Source organism: Lissotriton helveticus, assembly GCF_964261635.1.
Source record: "Lissotriton helveticus chromosome 1_1 unlocalized genomic scaffold, aLisHel1.1 SUPER_1_unloc_31, whole genome shotgun sequence".
In the NCBI taxonomy this organism is placed as follows: Eukaryota; Metazoa; Chordata; class Amphibia; order Caudata; family Salamandridae; genus Lissotriton; species Lissotriton helveticus.
The window spans coordinates 545,190-568,722 of NW_027611672.1; the positions used below are offsets into that span (position 1 = coordinate 545,190).

Sequence of the window (23,533 nt, forward strand, 5' to 3'; positions counted from 1 at the left end):
TGGGGCGGGTTGACTTTCATCTAATCGTACACTTTTTGGTCGACAACAACATCCAAAAAATATTTTGCTAAAACACGACATTTTTCTCTGACAACTGGTTCTTACACTCTGTTACACAGACCCAAAACATGGCCATGTTTCATTCATTCTCAACATATCATTAACCTCGCACCAACCATACACATTGAATTGACACACAATGTATTACAACAAGAAGGGAAACATTTTTCTATTTCAAAGTCTAAATCATGATTTAAAAAACAACCAAGGAACAGAGCCCGTCGTTCATAGAGAAGTTGTGGCCCACCGGCCTCCGGATCAAACAGAAACCAAAACAAGCATTTACAATGCAATAGGTCTCGCAGCATTAAAGTTTGAGTTATTGGCATTGTGTATGACAATGCGTTGCATAACATTTTTAGCAAACTTTTAATTGGTGAGCAGTGAGAGTGTGTGCAAGAGTATGCTGTTCTTGAAAGCAGTGTGGTATAGAGTGTAGGAATTTGGGTGTTTTTTTCCCTTCAGATGCACAGTTAGGAGGGCATACGCTTAATTTCTGCTTTGCATAATGAGCTGGCAATTTTCTAAAAAACTTGGGTATGTAATTAGAGTGAAGAAAAGAATCCAAAAGCTGGGACAGTCCTCTGAAAACCAGGAATGTCCTGGGAAATCTGAGACTGCTGGTCACCCTACTCTCTCGAAGAACAGGGTTCTCCATTCAATTCACTATATACTTTTAACGTATATGTTTGCGCAGGGCTTTAAATGGGCTGGGTCCTCCTGGTGCACAGTGCTGTGATGGGTCCAAATCTAGCTCTCCATTTATGCCCTCCAATGGCTGAAGTATGTTGACCCGCTGACCTATTATCCCAGTAATGCTGTGGTGGACGGACGCAAAATGTCAATGACAGTTCAACAGAACAATGGATAAAGAGGGCACACCAACATCCCCTATTTGTACGCACATTTGCAGGCTTTATTTTATATAAATTCTAGATGACTTGAGACTTCTAAAACAATTAAGGCGGCTCTAGGCCATATCTATAAACGGGGAGAATTATAAAGTGTCAAGATGTTGTTTTTTTTTTTAAAGCAGCATTCTAAAAAAAATAAAGAGTGAAACGAAAGGAGAATCACTAACCCTGCAGCTGAATTAGGCACTATTAATTAGCAAAAAAAGTATTTAAATTATAAAGCAATTTCTTCCTTGCTTTCCATAAGAGGGGGATCAGTTTAACCTGTGTTTAATTCTACATAACATCCGAGGGCATGAAAGACTGCATACCACGACTCACAATGTAATGTCTTTTTGGTAACAAACACGGCCATTTGGGGATACTGGCTAAACGTTCGTAATGCCAAAAACCAACACCCCTTCCCATGGACCCAGAACGGTTCATTTACACACCACCAGTTACAAAACACAGAATGCAAAGGGCTGAAAAATTAGTAGGCTAAGTTTGCAGTTTACCCTACCTGCCCAGTCAACTGCAGGGTGAAATACCTGCGAGCTGCAGTTGGTGTTTGGACTTTTCCTCAATTACTCTCAATCCGCGCCAATGACAATCATTATATTGCAATCCTTTATTTGATATAACCTTGCAACTAAGCATAGGCTCATCATAGCTGACCAACATCTCAGCCACGAACCATGAGAATAAAAAATACAGGAAATAATGTTCTGATTAACATGGTAGTTCTCAGTCAAAGATATAATTTCTTTTCAATAACCACAATCACTTTGTCTCATCACCCAGACAGCTACACTTACGCTCTAGGCAACCACCGAAAGTCATCTCCGTGGAACAAGCAAGCAGTACCACACCAAAGCAGCTAGCATGATGGCCACCACAAAGATGTGTCGTATAGAAATAAACTGCATCCAGCACTGGCGGCTGCCGGTCTGCCTCAGAGGGCACCCCTCAAACGTCTCGCCCCCTCACGTCACCACTGTTTGTGAGCCAGATCTGAAATCTGCGTTCCTCGTGGTCTTACATCAGTAAGAAAGTACTGATTATCTGGGGCAGCGGCCCTCCCTTGGACCCCACCCTCAAAGATGAAAACATAGAAATACCAAAGTCGAAGTGCACCACAGCATATCCATTGTACACGTTCTATTTTTCTGTCACATTTGCATACAGGAAAGGAAAAAAAAAAACACAGATGCAGTATTTACAAAATGAGAAAAAGTAAATCACAATGCCTAAAGGTTTGCACAATCATGAAAGATGGGACATAGAAAAGGAATGTACAGCAAAATAAAAAATCTACGCACCCACCGGAAGTCAGGCAATGTCGCCTGTGACGGGGGCGGGGCCACGTCCGGACCGGAAGAGGAGGCATGCGTATCACGGCCCGGGGCTCCTGTGAGCGGTGGAGAGCCCCGGGCCCGCCAGCAGGAGGTTAGGTGAGTGTTGCGAGGCTCCCTTGACCAAGAGGGAGCCCCGTGAAAGGAGCTGGCAAGAGCTGCAGCGGCGGAGTCCCCCGAGATTGGCCCGGTAAGTTAAAAAGGGCTGGGGGGGCTTGGTGACCTTATATGTGTGTCTGTGTGCGACGGGCGGGGGAGGGGGGCAGCACTTGTGTGTCTGTGTGCGTACGCGTGTGTATGTGTGTGGGGGGGGCTGTATGTGCGTGCGTGCATGGGCGCTTGTGTGTGTGTCTGAGAGAATGCAGGGAGCGCATTCGCGTGCGCGTGCTCGTTTCAAATCGCCTCCAAGGCGATGCGCGCGGTCAGGATTGTCTCCTGGAAAGGAGACACGCCAACAATAGGTTCTCGGCGGAGACGCGCTTCCGCGCGTTCAGCCGAGACCTAAAAATCAGGCAGTCCAAAGACTACCAAGAGGCCTTCAGACAGGAATTACCCACAGACCAGCCTACAGACCATCTCATGGGCCTCCCTGGTTCACCTTCAGGACTATTTTGACTGAGCCCGCTGCCTTAGCGTCGCTTCGGATATGTCAAGAAGTCACCCAGTTACTGCCATGAGCCTTTCCGAGTGCAGTAAGGCCGGGTGTGCAAACAAAATGCCACACCAGGGCGTCAGATCGTCACCTCTATTATTCACCAAACAAGCCCGCGGAGCATCTGACCGTGCAGCCTCACTGCTACCCCATCAGATCTCCAAAACTCCTCGTGGTACGCCGACCACCAACCTAACCAAATCCAATTATTTCAACAACGTGGTTTCAAGAGCACAATCCATAAATAATAGGACCAATTCACTCACCTGGTGCACTCAGGAATGATTGCGAGTTCTCCATTGCCCACTCCAGAAGATCAACTCGGATCGGTTCCCGTGTAACACCCGTAGGACTCCGGCGAGGGGACACTAGCAGCAGGGGGCCCTCTGATCGTGAAAGCGGAGTCCGGTCAAATGTCTTCCAGAAAATTGAGTCCGCCCCCTCGACCAAAGTACTTCCCTAATGTCTTTAATTCACCCCGTGTTACGGGAGGACGACCCCATACGCGGAGTCCCGGCGGAGTCGCCAACTGATGTACCATAACAAATCAAATGCAGACCATACTTACCAATGGCCCGATAATTACTAAATAAGTCAATCAGTCGGCAGTGAAGAAGAGGCAATCGTTTATTCTACATAGACTCTGCGCAGAGGAGCCCCCTCATCAGCACCCAATCAGTGTGCCGAGAAGACTCCCGAATTACACATGAGATCAATCCTTTATACAAACACACGTTACATGAAATAACCATATTTGGCAGAATTCCAATAGGAATGAGATCTTTCGGGAAGGACCATATATGGGAGACAAAGAGAGCTTAGAAGTCTGTTTCTTCTATTAGAAGGAAGGTCAGTAAGGGTAACTCCCTTTCGTCTTGGTACATGGGAGTAACGGCCTGGTGCCAGCAAGAATGCACTTATCGTCCCTTAACCCCAGATGTGACCTTGGGCCTTAGTAAAGGAAAACAGTCATGAGTTCAGCTGTCCAGTAACTCAGCTAATTGGGACCTGAGCGATATATTCAGCAGACAACACGTGATAGCCGCCAGGCCCTGGTCGACAGATTCAAAATGGAGTCTTAGTGATCTCTCGAACTAGGATGCGATTTAGCCTATTTACAAGGAGCTCGAACTACACTTGGTTGCTAATATAGAACTAACACATATATGAGAACACATATACATACAGCTATATCATGCTAACAAAGATAACGTTAGCAACTATGCAAAAACATTCTGTCCCTCAGGTGGGAAGGGCTGGAAGCCATGCCCCCGGGGACTAGAATAACTATTATCCTAGTTTGGGCTCTATTCATCTCCTACCAGAGTCCACGACGCTTGTTGTGGTGTTAGCTAGAGTACCATGCCTCAACCCCGGGACCAAGGAAGACTTTTACCAGCTGAACAATAAGGTGGTGCACTGGCTCAATTAAAACATTGCCCCTGGGCTTAGGGTGGAAAACTAAATTCTCATGGTGCCCCAGACACAGTGGGTTTGTAGCGCCAAGAAATCCTGGCTGGGGGACTGCATTATCATCAATTTTAACAATCCAGTCATGGTAAACCGAATCTTAAGCACGGTTGCCCAGTCTAACTACAGGTGTTGGAACTCAGCAATCTTGACACTCCCGCTGGGATACTTCTACAGACCCAATTATTACCAACTACTGTCCCAGCGCGAGCGGCTCCAAGAGGTGGGCCATAGGGGTCGTGCAGAGGGGATTATAGTGGTAAGCACAGCAAGTAGGTTTACTCCTCTGAGCTCACAGGAAGATTGCGATTGACGATGAGTGGGTCCCTCGGCCCCTGTGGCACCCGCATCCCAGGGAAATGTATCGCCCCCGGAACAGGTATCGAGTGTGAATGGAGGGTGTACATTTCTTTCTTGGAATATAGTGGGGATGGAGAGTAGGATTTGGCCACACCAAATGGTTGGCCCTTGTTAAGAGTTTTGATGTGATATGCCTCCAGGAAACTTGGGCTGGAGACAATAATTAGCACCTGGATGGCTATAAAACCCTCTTTGTTCTAGCTACCCCATCCAGGTCAGGGAGAGCCAAGAGGGGGCTTATCACCTTTGTTTCTCTAGCTGTCCTTGGCATCTCCGCTCCCTGTAGGAAGGAAAATGCTACTTACCAGTGTGCATCTGTTCATGGCATGTAGAGCTGCAGAGATTCACACTCTGTGCATAGATCGCCATCTGGTGTGGGGCTCGGATGCTTGCACCTTGTTGTTGTCTTGGTAGAAGTCTTTTTAGTCACAAGATAGGTGACTTCTCCTTTGGACGATAGTGCGCACGGGCATCAACTCCATCCTCAGATTGTTTTTCGCGATGTGAGTTTGTAAGAAACAGAGATGTCCACGAGAACACTGGAACAGATACAGGTTCCGGGGAGGTGGGGATGGCGTGTGAATCTCTACAGCTATACATGCTAGGAAAAGATGCATACTGGAGTAGCATTTTCTGTTCGAGGCATATGAGTCGCAGAATTCACACTCTGTGCATAGACTGTACAGCCGTGTCTCCCCTAGCGGTGGTTGCCTGTATCTGTTGCAGTGGTTTGAAAAAGTGTTTGCCTGCACAGCTACACAATAGTGTTTCGTGAAGGTGTATGTAGTAGAAAATGTTGCTGCCTTACAAATGTCTTCTAGGGGAATGTTCCCTAAGAATGCCATGGAAGCCCCTAGTTGGCGTGTTGAGTGCGCTCTAGGGGGAATTGTTAACATGCATTTTGCTTTCTGATAGCATATTTGAATGCATTTTACTATCTACCTGGCAATTCCAGCATTGAAAATTGGGTTGCCTTTATGAGGTGGTGGGAAAGCCACAAACAGTTGTTTTGTTTTCCTAAAGGCTTTAGCCCTGTCTATGTAATAAAGTAAAGCTCTTTTGACATCAAGCGTGTGAAGACCTCTTTCCGCTACAGAATCAGGGTTTTGGAAAAATACTGGTAACTCTACTAATTGATTAAGATGGAATGGATAAATCACCTCTGGAAGAACTGTTGGGGTTGTTCTAAGAACCACTTTGTTGCGATGTATTTGTAAAAATGGTTCTTGTACGGTTAAAGCCGGAATCTCACTTACTCTCCTGAGAGATGATTGCGACAAGGAAAGCTACTTTCCATGTAAGGAATTGTAATTCGCATTTGTGTAAAGGCTCAAACGGGGGACCCATGAGCCTAGTAAGAACATTGTTTAGGTTCCACACTGGAGATGGTGGCAGTCTGGTTGGAATTATTCTTTTAAGGCCTTCCATGAAGGCGTTGATAGCAGGTACCCTAAACAATGACAAATGTTGCCTGTTTTGTAAGTAGGCTGCAAGAGCAGCTAGATGTAATCTGATTGATGAGTATGCAAGATTTCATCTTTGTAGATGTAGTAAATAGCAAATAATGTTCAGAATTGAAGCATCTAATGGGTCAATTTTCTTGTTATTGTAGTAAATGACAAATCTTTTCCATTTAGCTGCATAGCAAGCTCTAGTAGTGGGGCATCTGGCTTCTTTAATAATATTCATACAGTCCATGGGAGTTTCAGGTAACCAAACTCTAAGATTTCAGGAGCCAGATTGCTAGATTCAGTTGTGCTGGATCTGGGTGCCTTATCTCTCCATGGTTCTGCGTCAGCAGTTTTGGGGATAGATGTAGTTTTTTGGTGTGGAACTATTGAGAGTTCGAGGAGTGTTGTGAACCATGGTTGCCGTGCCCATGTGGGAGCAACCAGGATCATCTTGAGAAACTGCTGTTTGAGCTTGCGTACTACTAGTGGGATGAGTGGGAGTGGCGGAAAAGCGTACGCAAATCTCCCCGACCAGTTCATCCATATTGCATTGCCCTTGGACAACGGGTTTGGGAACCTGGCAGCGAAGGTGTGGCATTTTGTGTTTGCGTGTGTGGCAAACAGATCTATGTCTGGTTGGCCCCACATTTGGAAGAAAGGTTGAAGGACTTGTGGATGAAGTTCCCATTTGTGTATTTGTTGAGTCTGACGACTGAACAGATCCGCTATCTGATTGTTTACTCCTGGAAGATGTTCTGCCAGGAGATATATGTTTTGTGTAATGGCCCACCTCCATATACTTTGCGCTAGGTGAGACAGCTGCAAAGAATGTGTTCCTCCTTGCTTTTGTATGTAGTACATTGCTGTCATATTGTCCATCCGGACTTAGGCAGCCTTGTTGAGAAGATGTACTTGAAACTAGAAATATTGCCAGTGGTTCTAGGTGATTGATGTGGAGCGCATTTTGTTGAGTGGTCCACTTGCCCTGAATTGTGTGATTTAAGAGATGGGCTCCCCAGCCGGTGAGTGATGCGTCTGTTGTTAGCACTATTTGTGAAACTGGCTCTAGGAACGGCCGTCCTTTGGAAAGGTTTTGTGTGTTCCACCACTGCAGAGAGCGATGTGTTTGGCTCTCTACCAACATCAGATCTGTAAGTTGTCCCTGAGCCTGATTCCACTGACATGCCAAACATGCTTGTAAAGGGCGCATCTGAAGTCTTGCGTGAGGTTCGATGAAAATGCAAGAGGCCATCATCCTATTAGCTGCATAAACACTTGTGCTTACAGAGAATGTTGAGGCTGAAACTTGGTGATGAGGGTTTGAATGCTGGGTATCCTGGCTGGATTGGGGTATGCTAGAGCTTTGCAAGTGTCTACTGTAGCTCCTAGATACTGATGTACGTAGGAGGGTTGAAAGTGTGACTTGGTGTAGTTTAGTGTGATCCCTAAGTCGTGTAATAGCTGGATCATTTGATAAGTGTGATGAACACACTGACGTATGACTTGCCTTTTAAGAGCCAGTCGTCCAGGTATGGAAATGCGTGGATTTGCTGCCTTCTTAAGTGCGCTGCTACTACTGCAAGGCACTTTGTGAACACCCCGAGTGCTGTGGTCACCCTAAATGGAAGGACCTTGAACTGATAATGCTGGCCGTCCACTGTGATTCTTAGGTATTTCCTGTGAGCAGGGTGAATGGGAATTTGGAAGTAGGAGTCCTTGAGATCTAGTGTGGCAAGGAAGTCGCCTCTTTGAAGCAGTGGAAGGATCTGCTGAAGAGTGATCATGTGAAAATGATCTGATTGAACGTAGAAATTGAGAGGTCTGAGGTCCAGTATTGGTCTTAGAGTCCCGACTATTTTGGGGATTAGGAAATACAGGGAGTAAACCCCTGTTCATTGATGTTGTATGGAAACTGGTTCTATTGCGTGCTTTTGAAGCAGTGAAAGAACTTCTTGTTTGAGGATTGTTCGATGTTCCCTGGACATTGGACGCTGTTTGGGTGGTATGTTGAGGGGAGTAGCAGAAAGTTCCAGGCAGTAACCATACTGGATAATATGTCTTACCCACTTGTCCATAGTGATGAAATTCCAGACAGGTAGGAACTGTGATAGTCTCCCTCCAACCGGAGTGGAATGGGCTGGAGGGAAGTCACTGCTTACTAGCGGGGGAGGTGCGAGTGTTGTCGTTACCTCGACCTCTCCCTTTGTTGTTACTTTCCCTGTATCCACCTCTAAAATATCCCCTACTGGAAGAAGTGTGTGTGGTGTTTTTGTATGAAGAGGAATCAGTGTCGGTACCAATGTTCTTGGATGCTCCTCTGTAGGACGAGCGGCGAAAGGAACCACGTGTGGATGGAGACTGTAATGCTCCCATGGATTTAGCAGTCTATGTGTCCTTTTTAATTTTTTCCATTGTGGTGTCTACAGCCGGTCCAAAAAGTTGTTGCTGATTGAACACCTGGTTGAGGATAGTTGTTTGTACCTCCTGTTTGAAGCCAGAAATGCGCAACCAAGCATGTTGTCTGAGTAACACGCTAGTGTTAAATGCCCTAGAGGCGGTCTCTGCTGCATCAAGGGCACACTTGATTGATGCATTGGTTATTAATTTACCCTCTTGGATGAGATCATTGGCCTTGGTCTTGTATTGATCTGGTAAATGTTGCAATAGGGTTTCTAGTTGGTCATAGTGAGCCCTATCATACCTAGCAAGTAATGTTTGTGTGTTGGCTATCCGCCAGTGATTAGCTGCTTGAGCAGCAACTCGTTTGCCAGAAGCATCTAATAATTTATACTTCTTGGCCGGAGGTGGTGCCTCACCAGAGGTCTGAGAATTAGCCCATTTTCTAGCGTTAGCTACCACCAGGGAATCTTAAGGGAGTTGACCTTTGATGTAGGCGGGATCATTGAGAGGAGGTTTATATGTTTTGTCAATTCTCAGATTGAGAATTATAGCCCTAACAGGGTCTTTAAATGTGTCAGGGGCATGTTTAATGACACCTTTTAACATTGGCAGGGTTTGTACAGTCTTTAGTGACTGCTCAAAAGTGTTTGAATGCATTGAAACACCACGGTATGTAGCTGCCCTATTTACCAACTTACTAAAACCAATATTGTCATCTGGGGGAGTTGGCTTTGTTGGGTATGCCTGGGGATCAGGGAGGTCTGGAGGGTCGACCGGGTCATCATAATCGTCCCAGTCGTCCTGTGGTACGTCTGTTGGTATCAGGGTATGTAAAAGGGTCATTGTTGCCTCCCCATCCCCTAAATCATCATCGACCTGTGGTAATGGTGAGTTTGGTGGAAATATAGGAGAGTGTGGAGGAGAGATAGGATTGGTAGGAAGAACAGGAAAAGAGGATTGTATAGGTTTAGTAGCACAGTTTTTTTCTTGACAGGCACTGCAGGAATGCCTGGTGTATCCAGTTTCCTCTTCTTGTGTGGAACAGTAGACACATATCCGGTTTCGGGTCTTTGTGGAATGTCTTTTTATTTGGATCGATAGGATCTGGTCGAAAAAGTTCTTCCTCTTTAGACCCTTTCGGTGCCGATCTTTTCGGGTCCAAGCGAGGTTTGGATTTCTGCTCCGGAGCCTTGGAAGGAATTTTTGAATCCTTCGGCTTCGATGCGGAGGCGGAATTTTTTTCTGTTCCGAATGTGTTGATTTCGGATCAGATGCCTTTTCTTTCGGCGTCGGGGGGTCGATATCTTTCTGGGAGAAGGCTGTGCTTCCGACTTCGGTGCCGATGGATCCTATGGGACACTAACATGCAGCTTGCTCGGTCACGAGCTGCCTGAAGGCTTGTCCTTTGTCTTTAGAGCCGAGCCAGGGGGCGGGGCTTCTGAATATTGTTTTCGGTCAACAGGCGAAGTCTTGACCAGGGCCTTCTTTTTTGCAGGTGGGGTTGGGGTTGCGGCAGTGGTACTCTCTCGTTGATCTGGAGGGATGGGGTTGTCTGAGTTGGAGTCGTCTGCTTCGGACACGATTTCCAGTTCCTCCGAATCTTCCTCCGGGACATCGGGCCTTCATCAAAGATGTCCACCGGTATCAGAGCTGCTTGCTGCGCCATGATGTGTCATTGGGCCCGGCGATCACGGATGTTCTTTTTGGATCGAAAGGAGGTGCAGGCATGGCAATTATTCTCGTTGTGCTCTGTCGAGAGACCCAGATTACAGACCTTGTGGTGGTCACTGTGTCGAGTCCTTTCCATGAGCCGTAGGCCAAAATGGCATTGATATGCCCAGTGGTCCGTGTCGACGACCGGAATGAGATATTTGAGGAGAGCGTCGAAGGTCACGCGATCAAGAAACAATAGCGTCAAATTTTATGATGGTTTGCGCGTCAAAAAGATTTGGAGATATGGTGCCGAACCGGAGCGCAGAAGTTACATCCGAACCCAATGGCGGAAAAAAACAATCTGAGGATAGAGTCGATGCCCATGCACACTATCGTCCAAGGGAGGAGTCACCTATCTCGTGACTACAAAAGACTGCTTCAAAGACAACAAGGTGCAAGCATCCAAACCCAACACCAGATGGCGATCTATGCACAGAGTGTGAATTCTGCAGCTCATATGCCTCGAACAGTGGGTTTCTGTTGCAGTAATTTGGTGCAGAACAAAGTGAAGAGTCGACATGGCACACATCCTTGTGTGCCATGCCCACAAACCACTGCCCTGGCATACATCAGTCACCTCTCTAGCTGGGTGCCCTATGCCAGTGGTGAGTGTACAGGTGCATGAGCCCTATATCCCTACAGTGCCCAAGTTTATTCCTGGGCATTGTAAGTGCAGTGCTGCCATTAAGAATATATGGTGCTGGGAGCTTGTCATTACGAACTCCACAGCACCATAATGGCTACACTGGAGACTGGGAAGTTTGGTATCAAACTTCTCAGCACATTAAACCCACACTGATGCCAGTGTGGTATTTATTGTAAAATGCACAACAGAGGGCATCTTAGAGAGCCCCCTGCGACTCGACCGACTCCTATTGACCTGACTGAGTGGCTGCTTAGGCTGCCACCACCAGACATGTCTGTGGACCCCTGGGTCGAGAGCTTGCTGTTCTGTCGGGGGCCTGAAACAATGCACATCCTGGGAAGAGGCGCCAAGCCTCCTCCCCCAGGATAGGCAGGGTTCACGAAGGGAAACCTTCAAAGGCATGCCACCTTTGTGAGACTCTCCAGACCTTTTGCCGCTTTCAGCAATGGGTCCCCACTGGTTCTACCCCCCACTTTGGGTGGGAGAACCGGCGGGAAAAACAAGTGCAAAAGAGGTGTGCCCACCTCTGCCAACTCCACCCCTAAGGTGGGGGAGGCGAGATGAAGCACAACCTCGAGTCCCCACCATCTTGATGATAGGCGGACCCAGCCAACCAGGGACAGGCTCCTGCCCCCTCCCACTGGAGAGTGACAGAATAGGGGGTGTAGCCACCCCAGGGAAGGGACCCATTGGTCCCTGCCCTTTACCTACCTGTAACGCCCCTAAATTTAGTATTTAGTGGAAGCCTGAACCTTCCTTCCTCAGATACAGCAACAACAAGAAAAGAAGAGAAGAAGGATGAGAAGTCATGCAGAGCTAACAAGAGGATGACGCCCACTGACTTGGCCCCAGCCCTACAGGCCTGTCTCCCCTTGAACCTGCTCCTGTGAAACCCTGGCCTTTCCAGCAGCCAGCACCCTCAGAAACCCCAGAGGACCTGCCTGCCTTCACTTTCAAGACTGTTTCTCCTGTGAAAACTGGACGTGTTTAAACTGCAGCTGCTGGTGCCAGCCAGAAACCTAAGAATCCAGCCCACTCCACACCCGCCGAACCCGACCCGAGCTTGAGTGGAAAAACACCACAAGGAGGTCCCCCCGGCGATCCTGACCCGAGATCCGATGAACCATGATTTGCCTCATGCCTCCAGAAGACGACTGTAGCCTTAATCCAGAGGACCCCCCCTACCGTGACCAGAACGGGTAAGAAAATCCGACGTCCAAAGGCACCCCTACATCCGACTCCCCACGGCCTTGTGTGCCCAACCCAGCGGTGCCTAACCAACCTACAAGATCCCAACTTACCACTCGAAGTGGTGGTCGCTCCTGGAAGATCCTCGTCCACAAGCCTGCAGTGTTTCTTTGTCCCGGAGAATCTCCATTGAAATCAACAGGGCACCCGACCTCAAAACAGCCCCTGCGCCCGGCCGCCCCAGTGCCGCTGAGGGTGCACCTTTGGTTCCCAACTTGCCCTGAGCTAAACACTAGGAGCTTAGCTCTCACAATCTTGTGGCCTGCTTGCCAGGCGCCACCAAACGAAGCCCCCCTATCCTCCTTAGGATAACATTGGGCCTCAACACTCTGCACCCGGCCGTCCTAGTGCTGCTGAGGGTGCAACAACAGTGCATCACTGACCCTGGGAGACCCCCTGAGTCTAACCCCAGAACCTTAACTACCACAGTCAATTACTTACCTGAGAACCGTTAACCTGTTTTCTCTCCATAGGATAACATGGACACTTTTTCTCCAAAATGTTTCAAAGTGTGGAGTTTTGAAATCTAAAAATATTTTTTTAAATCGCACAAATAACCAAAACGTGTTTACTTACCTGTTTCAAGAGAATGTCCCAGTGCTGAATCTAGGTATCCAAAGCGATACAAAAGGGGATGATGGACGGAGCATTTGAGCAAATCAAACACTCACCCCCAGTCAACTGAGCTGGGTTTAATCCATCACCGTCTTTTGCTCACTCCGCCACCCCGTTCAGACATGGCCATATGCAAATCAATATGACCCTGTGCCTCATGGGAACAGTCTTGATCTGTGTTCATACAAGTAAATGATTACCGCAAAGTATTTTTATGCTTACCTGTACCAGGCTTGCTTGGTTCTAGAAATAAAATAACAGTATATTTTTTTTATACAAAAACAATTGGCTTAGAGTTCAGTTCTTGAGTTTGTGAATTCATTTGCTGACTGAGTGTGTACATCAAATGCTTAACACTGTCCTCTTATACTGCCTTACTGCTCGACCAAGCTACCACTTTAGAGAGTAAGGTTCTATCTAACTTTAACCTCTGCCTACCTCTGGAGACCCTTGGATTCAATACACACTGTACCTCACTTTGGTGCAGTATACAGATCCAGTTTCTTACAATACCTCACTGTATGTCTCTCTCAATTTACATGTGATGTTGTTGCCCAGTGGACGGAGCAAGCTGCTCTGGTAACTTTTTCAACGCTGGAGTTACACAGGGAAATATGACTCTGCTGGGGTCTGTACTTCAGCATAGCATCTTGAAAGGTCAGAGTTATCACTACATTTTTTTAACAGGGGATTTTAACACTCATGTGTAGGGACATCATGCAAGGAGGAGTGCAAGATATGGGCTGTGCACGACAAGCAGGCTTACACATGGAACATACTCCCAAGGGTGTTGAGCTTAACTCCATCTTGCTTGAATTTGATCTAACATCTGTAATAAATAAGCTGCCTCCGGGGAAAAACAGATATTACTCCCACCTTTATTGGGAGAGGGTGTGAGACCGTTATTGATTTCACCTTTGTATATACCCCCTTTTACTCTCTGGTTACCGATTTGTCTGTGCAGGCGAGTGAATGCAGTGACCACAACCCCAATTGTGTCTCAACTTGCTGGACCCTAACACTAGGACAAACCAAGATGGGCGGGGGGCTAGTGTCCCCCTTAACGAGGTGGAAGCGGGAAGGAGCGTAAAGTGGTGGTGTATTGTCCCAGAGCTACTCCACGAGTCCCTTTTAACTCGCTGTCACAGCAAGTTTGCCACCAGCCTCGACGATGAAGCAAGTGCTCCCGACATCATGGGTGCATTTGGATCCATGTCTACTGTCATAAGGAACTTTCTACGGAGCCTGTTAACAACCAGGTCCAAGATGGTTTGACTCTGCGTGCTCCCAGGCTTCCAGGAACCTGAGACAGGCCTTGGGTGTTAAGCCCTGAGACCGGGTGGCAGTCAACGGACTACGAAGAGCATATAAGGCTGCTCTAGCAACTCGCGAGTCTGTCCTGAAGGAGGAGGCCTGGATCAATTTGGTGGAGGCTAGTACACTGCGTAATAGCTCAAAGTTCTGGGGCATTATTAACAGCCCATTTCTATCTGGAAATAAAGCTAATTTACTGGATGCCCAAATCACAGAGGACGATTGGGTACATAATTTCGAGGGTATATTCCAGTCGGATACCCCTCCAATTGAGGGGCAGGAAAGGGTGGAAGGCAAGTCGGAACTTATTTTCACCATGCAAGAGGTGAGAGGCGGTATTCTGGGTCTCTCTAAAAACAAGGCCCCCGCGCCAGATGGGATCCCACCAGATCTCTACATCGCCCACTTAAAAACCTGGCTGCCTGTCCTCACAGCTGTTATCAATGCTGCAGTCCAGATTGGCCGCACAGATTCTTGGGCTTTATCGATTATAGTCCCGGCATTTAAAAAGAGAGATCGGTACAGTACCTATTGTTATAGGCCCATTTCTCTGCTGGACTCTGTGGTGAAGGTGGTGGGTCGCATGGTACATGACACACTTGCATCATGGGTTGAGGAAAACAACTTTTTATCCGATATCCAAAACGGCATTTGCCCAGGTCGTTCCACTGTGGAACAGTGTTTAAACCTGTACATGGTTCTGAACAAATACACCGTGGCTCGTTCCAGCCCCATATACCTAGCCTTCATGGACCAGTTCTCAGCATTCGACTGTGTCAATAGGTCCAAGCTGAGGCAGTTGATGTCCTCCATTGGCATTGACATTAACATCATTTTATTTCTGAGGGATCTTTACCGTGATAATAATCACTAGGGGATTCATTTACAGGGTAGCATAGTATCCCTCACAATAACTCCAGGAGTCACAGTCCACACAATGTACATGCGTTGTTTCCCCCTAATTCCAACTTAACATGTATCCCCAACCACCTGCCCAAACCTCTCCCTGCTGATGCCAATGTGGTCCTCCGTCATCCCACAGACCATATTTTTGGCCCCTTTGAAACTGACCCATACTATAAAAATGCTGCAGTTGTAAATACATATCAACTACCATTTGTTGTGTTTGAAACATTTTATTGAATAATAAAACCTAATAAACATAAGCTGATTATTAAAGCAAAACAAAACATCAGTTGCCATACACATAAGAGACAAACGTTGTACATAGAAGTCAACAAACTGTAACACAGAAAAGTTATGTAGAGCACAATTCTTAATTTCGGGCAATCTTTAAAGTTCAACAATAGAAACGTTCATAAAGAACAGGAAAGGAAACAAAGAAGGTGGGATACAGTGGTTTCATTAATGTAATGCTTCCTACATATAGAAAAACAAATACTAATTATTTTCCTTAAGCAATAAAGTCCTCACATTAAAATACTAAGAGAAATATATTGAACAATGGACATTTCAGGTGTAATTAGAATTCAATTTGAATATTTTAACCTCCTCAGCATTATTTGACTCATGATTACAACCTGAAGGCTTTCTGGAAAGGAACCGCCTCATGGGGTTAAAAATCACGTATTTTCCACCAATAGGATTCAAATGATAAACTTGAATTTCAATTCAATTTATTGATTTAGGCCGTTTTGGAGATCAACAATTTTAAATAAATTTTAAATCAAGCGCACGATTACCAAAAAGGCGTCCTGGCACTAGTTGAAACCTGACAGTACGGGATATAAAATACCTAAACATTGGCCTAGCAGTTAGATGAGAACATTAAACTATGGGCTGAAAAGAAAAGACTTATGTTCCTTCCTGAACTTCAATAGTTGAGGCTGACCTCAAATGATTGGATAGAGTTCCACCATCTGGAGGTGGAGTAGGAGAAACGTCTCCCTCCCCAATGGACACTTTTTATTCTGGGTACACATACATGCCTTGTATTGCTGGACCATAGAGTACGAGAAGGGGCATATCATTTGAACATCTTGTAGGAAGCGAGGGCCAACCTGATGCAGTGCCTTATGGGCACAGCATGAGGCTTTGAATTTAATTATTTCCCTAATAAACAGCCGATAGAGGTCTTAAATGGATTCAAAGGCTGAGCAGAATTTGGGGAGGTTCTTCAGCAGTCTTGCTGCCACATTTTGGACTTTTTGCCACTTATTGAGAAGACAACTGGGAGCCCATATCAAGTTCAATAAAATAATCCATTTTTGATTCGAGAAGAGTCAGGATGACACTTTTCCTAAGCTCCATGGGAAGGAAGGCCAAGATTTTCTTTGAATCTTTTAACATAAGGAAACAGGAAGAGGTTACCTGATTGGAGTGGTCAATGAAAGTGAGTTTTGAGTCAACGACGAATACCCAAATTTCTAGCCTTCCGGGCTGGGAGTGGAAGGGGCTCGAGACTGTGTGGCCACCAAAAGGTGTTCCAGAAGGAGGAATCCTTACAAAATAGCACTAACTCTGTTTTTTCCGCATCTAATTTTAAGAAATTCTTCTGCATCGATTAGCGATGCTAGTCATACTCGTTCTAAAATCTTTTGCCACTTTTCAGGTTCTGCAGTAACCGATACCACTATTTGGGTATCACTGGCATAAAATAATGTAGAGGAGCAACAGGATCGAACTAGTCCAATTAATGGAGTGCTGTAGGCATTAGACAAAGTCAGACTTATTGAAGATCCCCGAAACCACACAAGGAAATGAAAATGGAGCAGAGGTAAAATCTTCCAAAGATACCAATTGTTCTCTGTTTGACGAAAATAACCTGATCAGTTTGAGAGCAGTACCGTTGATGCTTATACTTTCTAAACGGCTTACCAAAGAGAAATGGTTAACCGTATCAAATGTGGCCGAAAGATCCTATAGGATCAAGGCTGCATTAATCTCCTCTATCCACAATGGATCTGATCTCTTCAGTTACTGCCGATAAGGTTGACTCTGTACGGTAGTAGGGTCTAAACCCATGTTGAGCAGGATCCAGACAGTCCGTATTTTCAAAAAAGATGGTGATCTCCTGATTCATGGCCTTTTCTAAAATTTCATCAGGAAGAGGAAGGACCAATTTGGATCTGTAGTTCTTTACATCTGAGGGATCGAGGGAAAGAGTCTTTAGAAGGGGCAAAATCAAAGCCTTTTTCCAAGCATCTGGAAAAAAGCCGGACTTGAGCACCATTGTAATAACAAAGTGAGATGAGCAGAAATGGTAGCTGAAACTGAATGGAGGGCAAGAATCTGCAGAGTCCAAATTTCATAGTGTTGATAAGATTAGAGACTTTCTCTTCAGAGAGTGGGGTGAATGTACACATTACCAGGAAATGGTAAGTTAGTTTATTCACCATACGTTACTCCACTGTATCTGTCCCTAAGGATTATCAGGTGTTATCTTAAAATTCAGGAATATTTTTTTTACTTTGGAAAAAAGAATTCGGTTAGTTCATCACAGCTTTTCGGCTGGGAGTTGCTACATTTTTATAATCAAAGGATGAAAGTGATTTAATTGTGTTGAACAATAGACTGTAAGTCTTCGTCCCAAATTGTTATTGGTGCCTACATTTTCTTTTACATTTCTTGAGATCATAGGAGTACCATGGCGCGGAAGGCGCAGGCAGATCATTAGACTTCAATCTAATAGGCCGTACTTGACAAACTGTCTGGTAACAATGCGCGAGATGTTTAGCCTTAAGTAGATCAAGATTTTCACTGATTAGAAGTGCCACTCACTACAGAAAAGAGGTTGAAGATCCCTGTTGTAAACACTTAATATCCCCAAAATCAAATACTTTGAAAAATGCACACAAAAAACCCAGAAATGTGCTAAAAAACAAAGAGTTTCCATTGGGCCAGTCCTGTGAAAGGGGGCTCAACAAACGCCTCTCGTTCTACGCCCCGACTCGCCAACTCCACTCAGCCAGCCTCACCCTCGCCACCGTACCACGCACCAGAAGAACAACAACAGTCCGCAAATCTTTCTCCTACCTCGCTGCCAAGACGTGGAACTCCCTCCCCACCCACCTCCGACGGACCCACAACCTTCTCACCTTCAGGAGACACCTCAAGACCTGGCTGTTCGAGCAGTAGCAGCACCACCCCCTCCCCCACCCTCGGCGCCTTGAAACCCTCACGGGTGAGTAGTGCGCTCTATAAATGTACTGATTGATTGATTGATTTACACTTGCAATAATTGTCTAGGATAGATAGGACAGGCATGATGCAAATTGTGAAAGTGAGATGGGCACACATGTTACCTCCACCCTTTTCAAGTGGGAGTTCAAAAATATGGATCCAGCCCACAAGGTTCTGAGTTTCCAGAAGTGTACTGAACCCCAGACCGACTGGAGCCTTGAAGCAGAAAGAGTATATTGTAGTTATCAGACAGCTCAAGAGCTTTAGAACAATCAGAATCTACCTTCCAAGACTCTACACAAGAACAAAAAGGAGTTAGAATAGCCTAGCCCTTTTCCATGTCACCCTACCCCACAGCACTGCCACCAACCCCCCCCAATAGCCTTGAAAACCATAGGCCCTTTCCCCAAAACACTGCCATCATCCGTTCCCACAAAACACTGGCCATTTCTGCTTGCCCTAAAATACTCCTCCACACTGACCCCTACCCTCAAAACACTACATGGCTACACTGAGATCTCTTTTCTGAATATAACGTTTCTGGCTTTCCCCTCCTGTATAAGGCTTTATTTAGTCCAGTGTGAATTCTCTCATGTGAAATTACATTGTATTCAAGACTAAGGAGTTTTGTCCCGTGTGAGTTCGCTCATGTCAAGTGAGAAGTAATTTGTACCCAAAACTTTGCTTGCATTTCGAGCACTCATAAAGTTTTTCCCCAGAGTGAGATCGCTCATAAAGCATAACACTGTCTTTCAGATTCAAGCTTTTATGGCATAAGGATTTTCTCCAGTGTGGAGTTTCTCATGGTGAGATAGCGTTTTTCTCTGCAGCTTTTCTGGCATTCAGAACACTCATGAGGTTTTTCATCGTATGGAGTGAGGCTGTGCCTATCAAATAGGAATTTCTGGCATTTACCGCATTGGTAATGTTTTTCCCCTGTGTGCGTCTGCTCATGTAGAGTGAGATTGAGTTTAAAATTGATGCTTTTCTGGCATTCGGAGCACTGAATTATTTTGATGGTGTGTTTTCTTATGGCGCTTGTAACCATCTCTACCTCTGAATCTTTTCCGACATTTAGAGCACTGATAGAAAAAATTCTCCAGTGTGGATTCTCACATGTTCAGTGAGATGAGATTTACGGCTGAAACATTTTTGACATTCGGAGCACTGATAAGGTTTTTCCCCAGTGTGGATTCTCATATGATGAGTGAGACTGTTTTTTCCAGTGAAAAATTTGTGGCATTCAGAGCACTGATAAGGTTTTTCCCCAGTGTGGGTTCTTATATGCCGAGCGAGATTCTTTCTTTCACTGAAACATTTCTGGCATTCAGAGCACTGATAAGGTTTTTCCCCAGTGTGGGTTCTTATGTGATGAGTGAGACGGCTTTTTTCAATGAAACATATCTGGCATTCAGAGCACTGATAAGGTTTTTCCCCCGTGTGGGTTCTTATATGATGAATGAGACTGTGTTTTGTACTGAAACATTTGTGGCATTCAGAGCACTGATAAGGTTTTTCCCCAGTGTGGGTTCTTATATGCTGAGTGAGATTGCTTTTTACACTGAAACATTTGTCACATTCAGAGCACTGATAACGTTTTACCCTAGTGTGGAATCTGACATGTGCAGTTAGAAGTGTTTTAAGTTTGAAATCTTTTAGGCATTCAGGGCAGTGATAAGGTTTTTCCCCAGTGTGGGTTATTATATGTTGAGAAAGACTTCTTTTGTCTCGGAAATATTTTTGGCATTCAGAGCACTGATAACGGTTTTCCCCAGTGTGGATCTTCATATGATGTGTGAGACTCCTTTTTTCACTGAAACATTTGTGGCATTCAGTGCACTGATAACGGTTTTCCCCAGTGTGGATCTTTATATGATGTGTGAGACTCTTTTTTTCACTGAAACATTTGTGGCATTCTGGGCACTGATAACGGTTTTCCCCAGTGTGGATCTTTATATGCAGTGTGAGACTCCTTTTTGTACTGAAACATTTGTGGCATTCAGAGCACTGATAAGGTTTTTCCCCAGTGTGGAATCTCAAATGTTCAGTTAGAAGTGATTTGCACTTGAAATGTTTTGGGCATTCAGAGCACTGATAAGGGTTTTCACCAGAGTGGATTCTTCTATGCAGAGTGAGATTGTGTTTGTAAATGAAAGATTTCTGGCATTCAGAGCACTGGTAAGGTTTATCCCCAGTGTGGGCTCTTCTATGCTGAGTGAGAATGATTTTTTGACTAAAACATTTCTGGCATTCAGAGCACTGGTAAGGGTTTTTGCCAGAGTGGGTTATTACATGTCGAGAAAGACTTGGTTTGTTCCAAAACCTTTTCTGGCATTCAGAGCACTGATAAGGTTTTTCCCCAGTGTGGGTTCTTATATGATGAATGAGACTGGGTTTTAGACTGAAACATTTGTCGCATTCAGAGCACTGATAAGGTTTTTCCCCAGTGTGGATTCTCATATGAACAGTTAGATGAGATTTACGGTTGAAACTTTTTTGGCATTCAGTGCACTGGTAAAGTTTTTCCACAGAGTGGGTTAATGCATGTTGATATAGACTTGGTTTGACTCTAAAGCTTTTCTGGCATTCGGAGCACTGATAAGGTTTTTCCCCAGTGTGGATTCTCATATGCTCAGTGAGATAAGATTTACGCCTGAAACTTTTATGGCATACTTTGCACGGAGAGTGGTTTCCCCCAGTGTGGATTCTCATATGCTCAGTGAGATAAGCTTTACGCCTGAAACTTTTTTGGCATACTTTGCACTGAGAGTGGTTTCCCCCAGTGTGCATTCTGTCAAATTCTGTGAGATAAGATTTATAGCTGTATCTTTTTTGGCACAAGTAACTTTTTTCCCCAATTTCAGTTAGTTTGCCTTGATTGAGGCGGGTTTGAACACTGAATTTGTTCTCACAGTCCGTGTTTTTATAAGGTGTATTCCTAGGGTTAATATCTCTATGTTTAGTTTTCTCTTGCTATTATGCCACGGTAAGAGTGAACCTGATTTTAGAGTCTGGCTTGTTTAGATATTGTTCAGCATTTATCTCTAAAAGAAATTGTGTGTAATCTTCTTAACACTTGAATTGAGCAAAATATGTCTGGAAGCAGCCCTGTAACACCTGTTGAAATTGTTCTAGTAGATAATAGTCTTTAGGTAATAGCCTCTCCGGCAGTAAATTATTTTGTGACTGACGTTTTTCTCCAATCTATTTATATAGGTTCTTAGCACTGCAGTAATGAAGTTTTGGTCTGATATTTAATGATTAAACTGATAAGTACCTTTTTGCACTGACGTAAAGGCAGTAACTGAGGGTGTTAGAACATGCACAGTACTATTGTGGATCATCAGTCGCAGAACATCAGTTCCTTTTATCCTTTCTATGTTTGGTGTAAGGTTAAGGTTTGTAGTTCCGAAGGCGAGGATTTATTTACATTACCTATAGCCCAACGGTGCTCATCTAATCCATTTTTATAATTAACAGTTTTACATATCACTCATGCACAGCAGATAATGTTGAGGCGATTTACATAGAATTACAGAACAGTACACAATAAAAAGGAAACAATCTGAGATGGTCATGAACACAATAAAGTGGTGAATTTTTAAGATTTTTCGCCAGAGTGAGCAGAGTGGGCCGTGGTGTTCTATCCAGAGGCAGATAGTCTCAAACTTGTGTAACTGGTTAAAAATGGTTGTTGAACAAAGGTGATTTTTCAATCTTTTGCTTGCCAATGTGTCTTTTCTTTGATGGTATGCAGAAGATACCTTTTGTTATAACTTTCTTTTATGCAGTGTGTGCTTCCTCTCTGGAATTACATGATGCTTTAGATGAATGTTTTTCTGTCATGATGAGGCAATTTGTCTTTCTGATAATATTTCAGATGAGGATGCTGAAGTGGTCTTTCTACATTATTTCTGATGCTGTGTGCACAGATATGGTTTTGCTCTGGGTTAATGAAATGCAAAATTAGAGACTTCACTTACAGGTATAGTACTTTCCTCGCCAAACCTAGATTTTTGGAAATTGTTTAAACGTAGAATGCTGGATGTTCTTCAGTTTTTCAAAATAATCCTTCTTATGGCACTGACATTCAGTTGCTTATTGCTAAATCTTGCTTTCTTCGTCCGTAATTTCAATCACCTATAGTATTAAAATGAAATAGTTAATACATGTACATTTCCAAAAATATAATTTACTAGCCAAATTAATGCAGAATTTGGAATATGTTGAGCTGTTTTTCCAGACAGAGCGTAGAATGGTAGCATGAGAGTACTTGGATGTAGGAGGGAGGATTTGTAGAATTTTCAACATTTTATTAAGCTCACAAAGGATACATGTACCCTATGGAGTTGTAACATAGAATCCCAAAGGCAGATATTAAAGTCATATGGACTGGTACCAAACAGATAATATAAAAATATATACTATTAATTAATTTGTAATGCAGATTTCTGGGACGGGAATGACTCCCCCACGGACAACAGGTGTATTCCCCTGCCCCGAGTTACCACCTACTTGTATCTGGCATCCTGACTTGAGCAAATCTATTGTGTGCTGCAAGGACTATGCCTAGACCAATCCCTCAAATATGGTCCAGAGTATGAATCAAGGGCAATGAAATGAAGGCGTACTTTCATGTGTTCATTTTATTCCACCTGATTATCAGTTGTTAGGTTTTTCTGCACCTGGATTTACTGGGTGCAGAAAACCAGGACACAATTTTTTTCCAGACAGAAAAATTAGACTGCAAAGACGCATAAGACTCTGGGTGCAGCAGAAGCAGCCAAGACTTATGCTGTGTTTTTTTACTAACTGGGGTAAACACACAATTCTTCCCTCTGTTGGTGTTCACAGTCATTATCGGCCTGTGATTCGCCATTGAGTGCAAAGCGTACAGAGTAGAGCTGAGGGGCCGAGCGGAGGAGGAGTTGACGAGCAAGCGGAGCGGAGCCTGGGACGACTGCCCGCGTTTGTTTTATGACCCGTTCCCGCTCCCGAAGGTTTCTTCCGCTTCATCTGCGTCCTGTTATACGGGCGCTTTAAGTTCTACGGATCTGCTGTGGGGGCAGGAACGGCCGCTGCCGGCACCGCGGCCACTGCAGAGGTCAAAGGAGCCTTTGCCTGCGGTGCTGCTGGTGCGGCGGCTGTAGCAGGGCACAGAGGAGAACAGAGGAGCACAGAGGAGCCTTGGCCTGCCGCCTGATTTTACGTAT

The 23,533-nt window shown here is 45.0% G+C and overlaps 2 protein-coding genes across 2 annotated transcripts in view; both read right to left on the bottom strand.

Moving 5' to 3' along the window:
* The window catches only part of LOC144805874 (uncharacterized), a 102,662-nt gene extending 80,226 nt beyond the window's left edge, over window positions 1-22,436 (bottom strand). The window contains exon 1 of the mRNA XM_078672354.1: window positions 22,304-22,436. The gene's annotated coding sequence lies outside the window, so the exon portion shown is untranslated. The remainder of the gene's footprint in view (window positions 1-22,303) is intronic.
* Window positions 18,584-22,310, bottom strand: LOC144805872 (uncharacterized). The gene has a single exon (XM_078672353.1). The coding sequence runs from the start codon at window positions 21,108-21,110 to the stop codon at window positions 19,395-19,397; it is 1,716 nt and encodes a 571-aa protein (XP_078528479.1). The 5' UTR covers window positions 21,111-22,310; the 3' UTR covers window positions 18,584-19,394.
* Window positions 22,437-23,533: the final 1,097 nt, after the last annotated feature.